This window comes from Plasmodium chabaudi (genome assembly GCF_900002335.3).
Source record: "Plasmodium chabaudi chabaudi strain AS genome assembly, chromosome: 14".
In the NCBI taxonomy this organism is placed as follows: Eukaryota; Apicomplexa; class Aconoidasida; order Haemosporida; family Plasmodiidae; genus Plasmodium; species Plasmodium chabaudi.
The window spans coordinates 246,271-257,723 of NC_030114.2; the positions used below are offsets into that span (position 1 = coordinate 246,271).

General features: G+C 23.5%; 5 protein-coding genes across 5 annotated transcripts; 3 read left to right on the forward strand and 2 right to left on the reverse strand.

Moving 5' to 3' along the window:
* Nucleotides 1-607: 607 nt before the first annotated feature.
* PCHAS_1405800 (AAR2 protein, putative) lies at nt 608-2,430 on the reverse strand (the record flags this gene model as incomplete). The annotated part of the gene is made up of 2 exons (XM_016799544.1): nt 608-873; nt 1,023-2,430. The coding sequence occupies 2 exons, from the start codon at nt 2,428-2,430 to the stop codon at nt 608-610; spliced, it is 1,674 nt and encodes a 557-aa protein (XP_016654821.1).
* Nucleotides 2,431-2,980: 550 nt separating this feature from the next.
* Nucleotides 2,981-5,239, forward strand: PCHAS_1405900 (mitogen-activated protein kinase phosphatase 1, putative; the record flags this gene model as incomplete). The annotated part of the gene is made up of 1 exon (XM_732587.2): nt 2,981-5,239. One exon carries the CDS (start codon nt 2,981-2,983, stop codon nt 5,237-5,239), a length of 2,259 nt encoding a protein of 752 aa, XP_737680.2.
* A 356-nt stretch (nt 5,240-5,595) lies between these two features.
* PCHAS_1406000 (site-2 protease S2P, putative) lies at nt 5,596-6,719 on the reverse strand (the record flags this gene model as incomplete). Its single annotated transcript, XM_728582.2, has 2 exons — nt 5,596-5,803; nt 5,935-6,719. The coding sequence occupies 2 exons, from the start codon at nt 6,717-6,719 to the stop codon at nt 5,596-5,598; spliced, it is 993 nt and encodes a 330-aa protein (XP_733675.2).
* A 1,891-nt stretch (nt 6,720-8,610) lies between these two features.
* On the forward strand, nt 8,611-9,222 carry PCHAS_1406100 (conserved Plasmodium protein, unknown function; the record flags this gene model as incomplete). The annotated part of the gene is made up of 1 exon (XM_732216.2): nt 8,611-9,222. One exon carries the CDS (start codon nt 8,611-8,613, stop codon nt 9,220-9,222), a length of 612 nt encoding a protein of 203 aa, XP_737309.2.
* Nucleotides 9,223-9,933: 711 nt separating this feature from the next.
* PCHAS_1406200 (conserved Plasmodium protein, unknown function) lies at nt 9,934-10,800 on the forward strand (the record flags this gene model as incomplete). The annotated part of the gene is made up of 1 exon (XM_732827.2): nt 9,934-10,800. The coding sequence occupies one exon, from the start codon at nt 9,934-9,936 to the stop codon at nt 10,798-10,800; it is 867 nt and encodes a 288-aa protein (XP_737920.2).
* Nucleotides 10,801-11,453: the final 653 nt, after the last annotated feature.

The window sequence follows — 11,453 nt, forward strand, 5'->3', positions numbered from 1 at the left end:
GTTCATAAATAGAACATATTTACTTTCAATAACAAGTTTATATTATTATCTTAAAAAATATATTATACATATATAAATGAATGCATGTGCATATATAAATACAATGTAATCCCAAACTTTAGAAAAGTGGGAAAAATAATGTGTATAAAAGTTTATAGCGATTTTTCTACGTTATTACATAACATTTATTCTTGGCTATTTTTTTTTTATAAAAAAAATGAATAAAAAAATTGCAAAGAAAAACCGTACGGAATATACAAGGGTACAAAAACAAAATAAAAATTACCAAGTAATTATCTCCATGCATTATATATTTTATCTTAATGCATATATTTAAATAATCATTTTATTAATACTTATATAAAACATAGTCTTCAATTATAACTTCTCATTAGTTCTATTAATGCTCCAAAGAATATGTATGTTCAAAATGAAAAAGGGAAAAACATATTTAATGGCATATGAAACAAATCCTAACAAAATGGATGAAATATGACACATGCCAATTATTGGAATCTCTTCATTTTGGATCATAAAGAAATTTATATATGTTTTAAGAGCTTTGCTATGATTTTTTATTTTTTGTAGTAACCTAGAATGATCACTTTTAGTCATCATTAACATATGTTGGCTGATATTCTTCATATACAAAAGATAGATCTGGGATATGCAGACCTAACTTGTTATAAATAATGGTATCTATTGAATCAACAACACTTTTTATATTTTCATTAGTATCTTCTATATTGCTAATTATATCAAAAATATTATAAACGCCAAACAGAATGAAACTGTTTTCTTTATTATCAAAAAAATCGTCACTCAAATAGCTTAAATGGATACTTACAACCTTTAATAATATTTCAAAGAAATCTATAAATAAAGAAAAAATACGAGAAAATATGCAACATTTTTAATATATAAAATATATATCTACACTTGCTCACTCAATATATCCCTTTCGTAACTCATGTACACAATTTTACAATCATGTAGTGTAAGAAAATAGAAACACATTTTACCTGCATGTTTAGTCACCAACATTTGAGAATTCGAAAAAAGCTCAAATAAGTTTCGCCACTGTATAAAAGATTGATAATTAAACCCTATATGAAATAGGATAAAAGAAAATTGAAATTCTCCTAAAATGTAAAAAAGCTTATTAGAATATTTATGGAATGCTTCTTTTTTTTCATCATTATAATATATGTATGTATATTCTTGTTTAATTATTTCTTCTAATATCCAATATTTTTCTAAATTTATCAAAGTTAAATCTGAGGGAGTATACTTGTATTTATTATCAATATGAATACATTCGAAATAAGCTGTATTTTCCGTGTGGTTATCTATTTCACTATGTTTATATCCATTGTTTTCTTCCGAAATACCATCTTCCTTTTTATTGTTTTTACTATTATATAGCTCGTCATTTTGTTCTGTTTCTTTATGCTTGTTGGGCTCCTTTTTACTTGCCATGCTTGTAGGATATTTTGGAATTACAGAGTAAAACATGTATGGTTGATTATGGAAATTTATCTCACCTTTGTTTCCACTATCTTTATCTTTTTTGTCCTCTTCTAAAAAAGACGAAGAAAACGTTTTATTTACAGGCTCTATTTTATTGATTACTTCATCATTAATATAGCTAGTTACACTTTTCCATATTTTTGCATATGTGTACGGATAAATCATAATAGAGTCTTTATTATTTTTGATTAAATTATCATCCATAAAATCAATTTTATGAAGATCAAAAAAATATTTATAAATACTATTGTCTTCTTTTAAGTATTGAAAATTTTTATCTTTTAAGTTATATTTTAAGACTAGTAATTTATTTTCTGTATCAAAATAAACAAATCTACTGTTTCTCATTTCTTCACAATTATTTTTTTTCATTTCATTCATTTTAAATTCTTTAGTTATATCATTTCTAGTACCAACTAATACATCATCACTCCAATAAAGGAAATGACTTCCTTTTGTTATAAATTTAATAATTTTATATGGTGTATCTATTGAAAAATTAGAATAATCTAATCCTACATTCAATTTTATATTCCCTTTAAATAAACCATGTTTTTTACTATTATTGTTTATTTTTCCAAAATTATCCTTTTTAAATGTACTTAATATCATTTCTTCAAATTTTTCATCAGTTAAATTTTTACTATGTATTCCAGGGTTTGCTTCATTAATTATTTCATCATTCAACTCTTCAATCATTTGTTCATTTTCTTTCTCCCAATTTATATTATCCAACAAATTTATTACATTGTTCTCATCATTTTTATCTACATTCTTATAGACATCTTTTTCATTTTCCGTATCATAATCAATTACCAAAACAAGAGAACATTTATCGTTATACAAAAAATAATTGTCTCCTTCATTCGGGTTTCCATTTGAAATGCCCGTTTCAATCATTCTGCTATTTTATTTGTTAATTGTGAAAATACTAAAAATCGAATATATATTTTATTATCACTTTGCTTTAAAAAATTAAATGAAACATTTATTTTTTTTTCCATAATTTTTACCGTTGCATTATTTTTTATAAAATTGCTTACTCTTCATTTATTTTCGCAACACATTTTTTTACTTCCTAAAATTATTTAATTGCATTTACCAAGTTGTGCATTTAAAATTTAATAAAAAAAATGTATACAAAATATATAATAAACAAATGAATAATAAAACATAAGGAATCATCCAAAAATATATATACATATCAAATATAATCCATATTTTTTATTCCTTATTGTTATTTTTTTTATATTTTCCAAAAAGGGTCATATACTAAGGATACATAAATTACCACGTCAATAGAATGCAATACATTAATATCATATAATAATATAATTTTATATAATTGTTGCATTCCTTTTTTCTTTTATTTGAGTATAACGCTTATAATATACATTCCTTATGCCTTTCTGTTTTTATTTCAAGGTTGTTTAGTCTTTTCCTGCAAAACATGATATATGATCCCATCGATTTCGAGGCTTTGAAAAAGGAAATCAAAAACGAAGAGGAAAATAACAATTCCAGAGCTGCTAGCCAACATAATCTCTTATCAAATGCAAAAATCAAATTTAAAATAATAAGCTCCTTCTACCTATATAATTATATGCAACTTCTTTTAGACCAAGGGAAAAATAAAAGTATATTTATCGTAGACATAAGAAATGGAAACTTCCATAATCAAGAATATATTAAAAGTTCTATACACATAAGTGATACGAACAAAATAAATGCAATTAAAAATGAAATAATAAAAAGCAAAAACGAAAATATTAAAATTATATTTTATGATAATGAAGATCCTCAAGACCTAAGTAAGTATCAAAATATTGTGGCTTTTCATTTTTTAGATCTTAAAGCTGATTTATATTTTTTAAAAGGAGGTTATACAAACTGGAAAAAAGAATTTTATTTTCTTTGCATAAAGGGTAATCAAAATAATGCTTCCATTCCTGCTACTATTGTAAATACTAATCTTAGTATCACAACTAATCATATTAATAGTGTCAGAAGTATCGACTCTTTGGCTTCATATATTAACTATCCCATAAAAATATGTGGCAATGTCTATGTAGGGAATTTGATCCATATTAATAATACGATTGTATATAGATATTTAGAAATATTATGCGTATATGATTTTACCTCCTCTGGGTTCGATGTAAAAAATAATAAAGATATCAAATATTTAAGGTACAATACGGCAAAAGGAGAACTTGAATATAAAAACACCCAAAAAGATGGCTCCATAAATTATACTAGCTTTTTAGATAACAGTATGATTTATCATATTATAAGTAGTATGGTTTTAAACATAAATTTTGACCATATAGGAGACGGAAAAATTGAAAATAATTCTGATAATGCTATAAACAAGTCTGGACAAAATATATTAGAAAGTAATGCTATTATGAATAACAATAAACATCAGCCTAATGATTTAAAAAGAAATATTTTAATAATATGCAATGATGGAATAAAAGACGAATCAAATAAACAAAAAATTAATAGTATTAGTTTAATAATTTCGATGTGTTATATTATATATAGTAAAAAGTATAACCTTAATTTAGCAATTGCTTATATGATTAAAATATGCAATAATCTAAGTATAGCTTCTCAGACTCGAACTATTTTACAAAATTTTTACAACTACTTAGTACGAATTAATTTTAATATACATATAAATCCATCTTCTAAGGATAATATAAACAATCGAAAGTGTAAAATTGAGAATTCTCAAGATTCTTCTATTAATACTAAAGATAAGCTTGCCAATAATCATAATAACAGAACCACACAGCAACCCCAAATTAGTAATTCAAATAAATCAACAATAATAGATGCTTTAAAAAATGAAGAACTTCTTAACTTAATTAAAAAATATGAAATAAATATTCCCGATATTTTACTAGACTATTCAAAGGAATATGTTGTTTATATAAATAAAGAATACATAATAGAAGATATTGAAATAATTGAAGAAAAGGCTCAAGAAATTGAATATACTTATTATGAGTATTTAATTCAATCTTTGTTATATTACATATATAATAAAAAGGACCAAGATATAAACTATGATAAAATAAATATTGTATTAAAAATATTAAAAAATATCAATAGTGATAATAAAATAGACAACTCATATAAATTCCCTTATTGCTCATTGATTTTAATAAGCTTATGTAGAATCCTTAATTTTGAAAATTCAACTGAATTCGAAAATGCAGAAAAAATAAAATATGAATCGCATACAAATGTTCAATTTGATATATTTTCCATATTATGTAATAGTATTATTACATGCATTGATTTTATTATATACAATTATGAAAATAATTGCAATTTTAAAATAACTTCAAAAGAATACGAATTAACGATAAAGACTACATCCCAGGACTTAAAAGATAAATCTATTGATAAAAATATTTATATGATATTTTTATCATTAAAATATTTATTAAGTGTTTTTTTCCAGTTTTATCTTTATCCGTCTATTTCGAAAAAAAGATTTTCATATATAGATCAAGTATATAATACACTGCAACAAATTGATAAGTTTGCAGATTATTATTATTCTATTTTTAATATAAATATTAACTCATTTCTAAATGATAACTATAAGGCACAAATATGCCCCTTTGATTATTTCCCACTCTACCTTTCCGATATATTAAGGCCATTTATTATAATCACCAATTACCTGGAATAAATTCAAGCCCCCCCAATACATTTGCACTTTGTGACACCATTCATTTTGCAGTTACATAATACTGCTGCTATTACATTCGCCTTTTTAACCAAAAGTTGGTTTATTGTAGAAAATTTCATTTGTTATATATATACACATATCAAGTTTTAATATGTGATTTCCATTGTTTATTATATTTTTTGCTATTGTTTATATATCAATATTATGCTACTATTATTTAAAAATTTGTTTTTTTACGTTAAACATTCAAAATATGAAAAAATAAGACATAAATTTTTAAACAGAAAAATATATTATTTAAAAATAAAAAATAAAGACATAATAATGCACATATTTGTGTAAATATTTTTAAAACATCATAGTTTTTTGAGATATGAATACAATGTTGGAAATGAATCGGCGCCATAGGCTGCATGATATATTGCAATTCCCAACAGATCTTGTAATATGTAATTTGTAATTTTTGTGAAAAAAAGAAATTTTGTCTCAATAAAATTGAAATATATAAAAACAAGAAGTGGGCATACGTAAGATAAGAAGTTGTAAACAATCTCCTCGTTGATTCTAAAAAAAAAAAAAAAAAATAAAATATGTGCAAAATGATACGTTTTCATCTATTTAATAACTTTGTCGATGCAAATCCATAACATCCAATCATATAAACAGTTAGGCAGCTTCATATTTTTTATTTTTACAAGTCGTTTAAGAAACAAGGCAAATATGGCTCGATAATCCCCCATCCATCAAATCCAAGAATAGGGCAAATATTTAAAAGAAATGATTCTACTAGGAAAGATATTGACGTTGCTAAAGATATGAATAAAGCAGGGTGTGGCTTCACATTAAATTTTTTATTATTTTTAAAAAATTTGTACATGTTATAAAAAGAAACAAATAATAAAATATATAAAATATCTGATATTGGGCCGGACAAAAATATAAAAGATAACTGAAATCTACTTCTGATAAAATGTAGTTGCAGCCAATATAAATTTCCTGGTATGCCAAATCCTGTTATAAATAATGTTACTAATGGTATTACCAACGTATGGAATATGTCCAAATAATTCAAAATGTCCAAATATAAATACCCTTTATAAACCATAGTAATATCGCCATATTTGTAAGCAACTAAAGCATGAGAAAACTCATGTAAACATAAAGATATTATAAATGAAAAAAATACAAACAAAACAAATATAGTATAAGAATTATAAAAATATAAAATAAAAAAACAAATGGAAAGCAAATATGATATTGTTAAAAATAAATGCCCAATATAATAGCCATTCATTGTAATTGATAAATGTATTACACTTATCAAAAATAATGGTAGCAATGACAATATAAGTGATAAATAACTTTGATGCTTATAATCCTGATAACTTTTTTCATTATGTATTAACAACCAATTACTTGATAATTGCCTTTTCTCCGTTTGAACATCATTAAAATATGATATAATATTTCTTGGAGTCATCTTCCTTCCCCTTTTTTCTTTTCTTTATCTTTTTCCCCCTTATTTCCTACACATTATACTTCATGTTTATAAATTTATCATTTTAATGATATCTTCAATTACACTCGCCAAATATGTTCGTTTTTTTCTTTTTTTAAAAATATTTATTTTTGGGTTCACATATAACTATGCTTTTATTCTTCTTATTATTTATTTCTACAGTTTTATGCTCACCCTGGTTAGTACCCTTAACAGATCTTAAATTATTTTTACAATAATTAATATATATCATTACATATGCAATATGTATAAGATTGTATCCTCATAGTTACTTTCCATTCTTATACACAACATTACACAAGTTACCATTTAATCATTTAATTTTTATTTTGTTATGAACATATGCAATATCTTTGTTAAAAAGTTATATTAAGCATAAGCAACTTTTTCTTAATATTTATACATAAATGCGCCGTTTTGATATCGATATGTTTTATTTTTATAAATTAATAAATTAGTGAATCCATTTTTTATTTTAATTTATGCTTACAAATATATGGCACATTCTTACCATTTTTATTTCATATTAAAAATACACTTATTAATTTATATATTTGTTTGTATATTTATTTATTATTATCTTTTTATTATTGATATAATTTTTGATGATAATTTTTTTTTTTTATGGTTACACCTTTTCTGGGTAAGCCCTTTTATATGTGATCATATTAATAGATTGAAAAATAGGAGGGTAGTACCACTTACACATATTTGTGAATTAAAACAAGTAAAGCTATTCATTTATAAATTCATTCGTATATATTTATATTAGTCTTGAGTGGGACTAAAAAACCATATACACAAAATAGTTAAATAATATGATTTAACTATTCACTTGTATAGCCATCACTTAATACTATAAAAAACTATTAATTATATAACCTCTCACAAAATTTAAGTTAATAACATAAAGAAATGTAGGAATAAAATAATCCTCTTATTATATAGTATATTCTTCATCATTCTTAGCATACACTATTTATATATGCTTGCCCAAGCTTATTCCAACATACTATTTCCACACAATTTTGCCCTATTCAAGATTTCTATCTTTGCAGTCAAAATTATATAAATGCATAAGCATGGTATTTTATTTCCTGTGTTTTTATGGTTATTAAAAAAATCGAACATTACTATGTTAAATTAAAAATTAATATTATTTTTTTTCTCTCCTTTTTCAATTATTTGTCTCTCATATTGACTTAAAAAAACAAAAGAACAATTACATAATATTTTTCTCATTTGTGTATAGTACTATATATAATCCAAATTCCCATATTAATATATACTTTATCAACCCCTTTTAAGGGTGTAAATCTGAGTATTCCCTTTGTTAATGGCATGACATATATTTCTTATATTAAATAAAAAAAGTGCAAACAAAAATATGGGCATCCTATTTAATATATGAGTATACAAATATATGCATACAATATATTCATTGTCCTAACCGAATTAATACATTCTCTAAAACGTCTTGTATTCCTATTTATTCAAACAAAATAAATTTTTAAAATAAAAATATGCCAATTATTTATTATACCAATGCAACCACAATTTTTTCTTGAGATTTATTCGCTATCTCTTTTTTTTTAAATATATTATGAATTACAAGTTTTATGAATTTTTTTTATTTAAAAAAAGTATCATAATACCGTTATAGAAATCAAATAAAACATAATTATAATTATCTTTGGCATACTTAGTTTATTTTTGTCATTTTTTTAAATTATTTCAAATTATTCACGAAATAATTTTTATAAAATTCCGTATTTGTCATTTTTTCTGTGGAATACACATATATTATATATATAAATACACACCCAACATATTCTTTCTTTATTTTGTAAATATGCCGCACCACTTAACTTCTTTTGTTGCCGCTATAACAGGATCTATTAGTTCAGGTACATGCTGTGGATGTATACCCTTTACTATTTCTCCGGCTGTTACCCCTGCAATAGCTTCTTCGACGGCTCCTTTATCAGCAGCCATACCCAATACAGTAATACCAGGAGCAGTTGCATCTCAAGGTGCTGTATCTTCAAGCCCAATATTAACAAGCTCGATGGCATTTATTGCGCCATTTTTTGCCCCTTTGCTTGCATCATTTTGGGATTTTTATAAAAAATATAATATTTTCGAAGAACCCGAAGAATGCACAAAAGTAGATAAAATGTGTGAATGCGATTTAGCAAATACCCACGAGTTAAATCATCAAGTTCATAATTTCGATGATCAAGAAAATATTTTTAATCAAAATTGCACTTATACCCAAAATGTAGACAACAATAATAATTGTTGTACTAATAATACAACCATTGGAAATCAAAATTTCGATATTAATGAAGATATAATAATGGAAGGAATGAATAGGAAAAAATTTAATTCAATATTTTATGAAAAATCATCAGTACCTAGTGAATGTTCTCACAGTTCATTTTTGGGCGATACAAACATATGACTTTTGTTTGCAAACAACTTGTTTTAAGTGTATGCATTTTGCATTTTCTACTTTCTATTATATATCCATTCGTTTGTGAATAATGAGCAATGTCTTTCCCCCCCTTTTCCTCAAAGTTTACACCTGCTTAACAAGGTTTGTAAATTAAAACTATTGACTTTTACATTTTATTTTTAAAACAATATATATTTTTTATTTTTACAAATCCAACATTATTAAAATACTTTTTAAAAGCACTATGCGTTGTACTCCGTTTGTAAAAAAAAAATTGTACACACAATTTCACATCATGTGCTGTTATTTTCCAAATGTGGCAAATGACAAATTTGTAATTAATCCCGTTAGAATAGCAAAAAGGAAAAGCATGCATATGTATTTATTTTTAATAAGCATATTAAAAGATAAACTATGCTAAATGATCTTTTTTTTATATAGCTTCCTACATATTTATATATAATTGTCTATTCGATATAATAAAAATAATTCCATTCTATAAATGTATATACATAAATAGCTTATATTTATTTATGAATATCAAAATAATAATATTGTTTCCCATCCAAATCCCTTTTAATTCAAGTGTGGACTTAATCTTCCCACTAATTCTCATAAAAAAAATCAAAGTATATAAGGCTATGAAAATTGATAAACACACAACCTCAATAGAACAATAGTATTTATATATCTTACACATTTTGTGCTAACCTAAAAATGTGCAATATAGAAAATCAAATTAAGAATATAGAAGACAATATAGCGATTAAGGAAAAGGAAATAAAAAGCATAGATAATGAAATTAAACAAATAAAATATGCATCCAATCTAGTTTATGAGCAATTGATAAATCAACAAGATGTTTTATTAAAAAAAAAGGAAAATAATATATTAACAGAATTAAAAACAAATAAATTAAAGAAAAAAATAATTGATGCAGAAAAAGAAATCAATAATATGGATGTAAAAATGAAATGTATCTTTCATGAGTTAAACAAAAAAAAAATACAAATTAATAAAAATACCTTGACTATTGAAAATATATGTTGCAACATAAATAAAAAATATGATATGTATGATCAAAGAAAGAATGCTATTATATCAATTTTAAATAATTTCCTCATAAAAAAAAAAGAAAATAGCAAAGAATTAACATCATTACTTAATAAACAAGAATATAAAAAAAATATTGTAAAAAATGAAATTAACCAAATAAATGATGCTATTGTTTTACTACATAAAAACATCATTATATTAGACAGTAAAATACTGAATAGTCTTTATATACTTCAAAATTATTTAGAGGGATTAATTAAATCAAATACTGTCATAAGTAAAAAATCAGATCAAATTTTCGATCCAATGACATACTTCAAAATAGTTAATAAAATAATAGAAAAACAAAAGGAAGAAGAGGGTGAAGAAAAGCACAAAAAAAACAAGCAGGACATACCATATGATATTTATAACATTATAGGGAAGAAACAAAAAATAAATAATATATCTTCCAAAAATAATGATGAACCAAAGTTAGCTATTGAATTAAATACTCAGGAATTTATAGAATTCGAAAACTTTATATAGACATATTTATAGTGAACTGTTTTTCTGTCTCATTTTATTAAAAAAAAAAGAAAGTAATAAGATAAATCAAATGAATTAAAATAAACTAGTTATAATAATAACTTACCATGCTATATTATATGCATAGCAGGATTTGAAATACATTAATTACAAAAAAATATACAGGTGAAAAATATGCATAAATGCAAACTTCTATATAGGCAATAAATTACTTAGACATAAAAATATGAAAAATAATGTTTAATATAAACAAAATGAAATTGAATTTACACAAAAATTCATAAGTTAAATGAAAATTAGGCACAATTATTACATGCTACCATCGATATACAATTTTGTTAATTGTAGCAAAATAAAAAAGCTATAAATATGGATTATGCAAAGCGTATAGAAAGATCATATCGATTTAATTATTAGCAAGCGAATAAATTATATGCCAAACTTTATTAAATATTTTTTTATTTTGCTGCGTATAATTATGAATGAATCATAAAATATTTCATATATTTATAAAAAAATTTTGCTGATACTTTGTTCAATTGCCGAATGGTTTATTAATTTGTTATTCTTGATATTCATAATAATTTAAATACTATCATTTTGGCATTTTATATTTACATATTTGCAATATAACTATTTGTTTTTCACTTTTT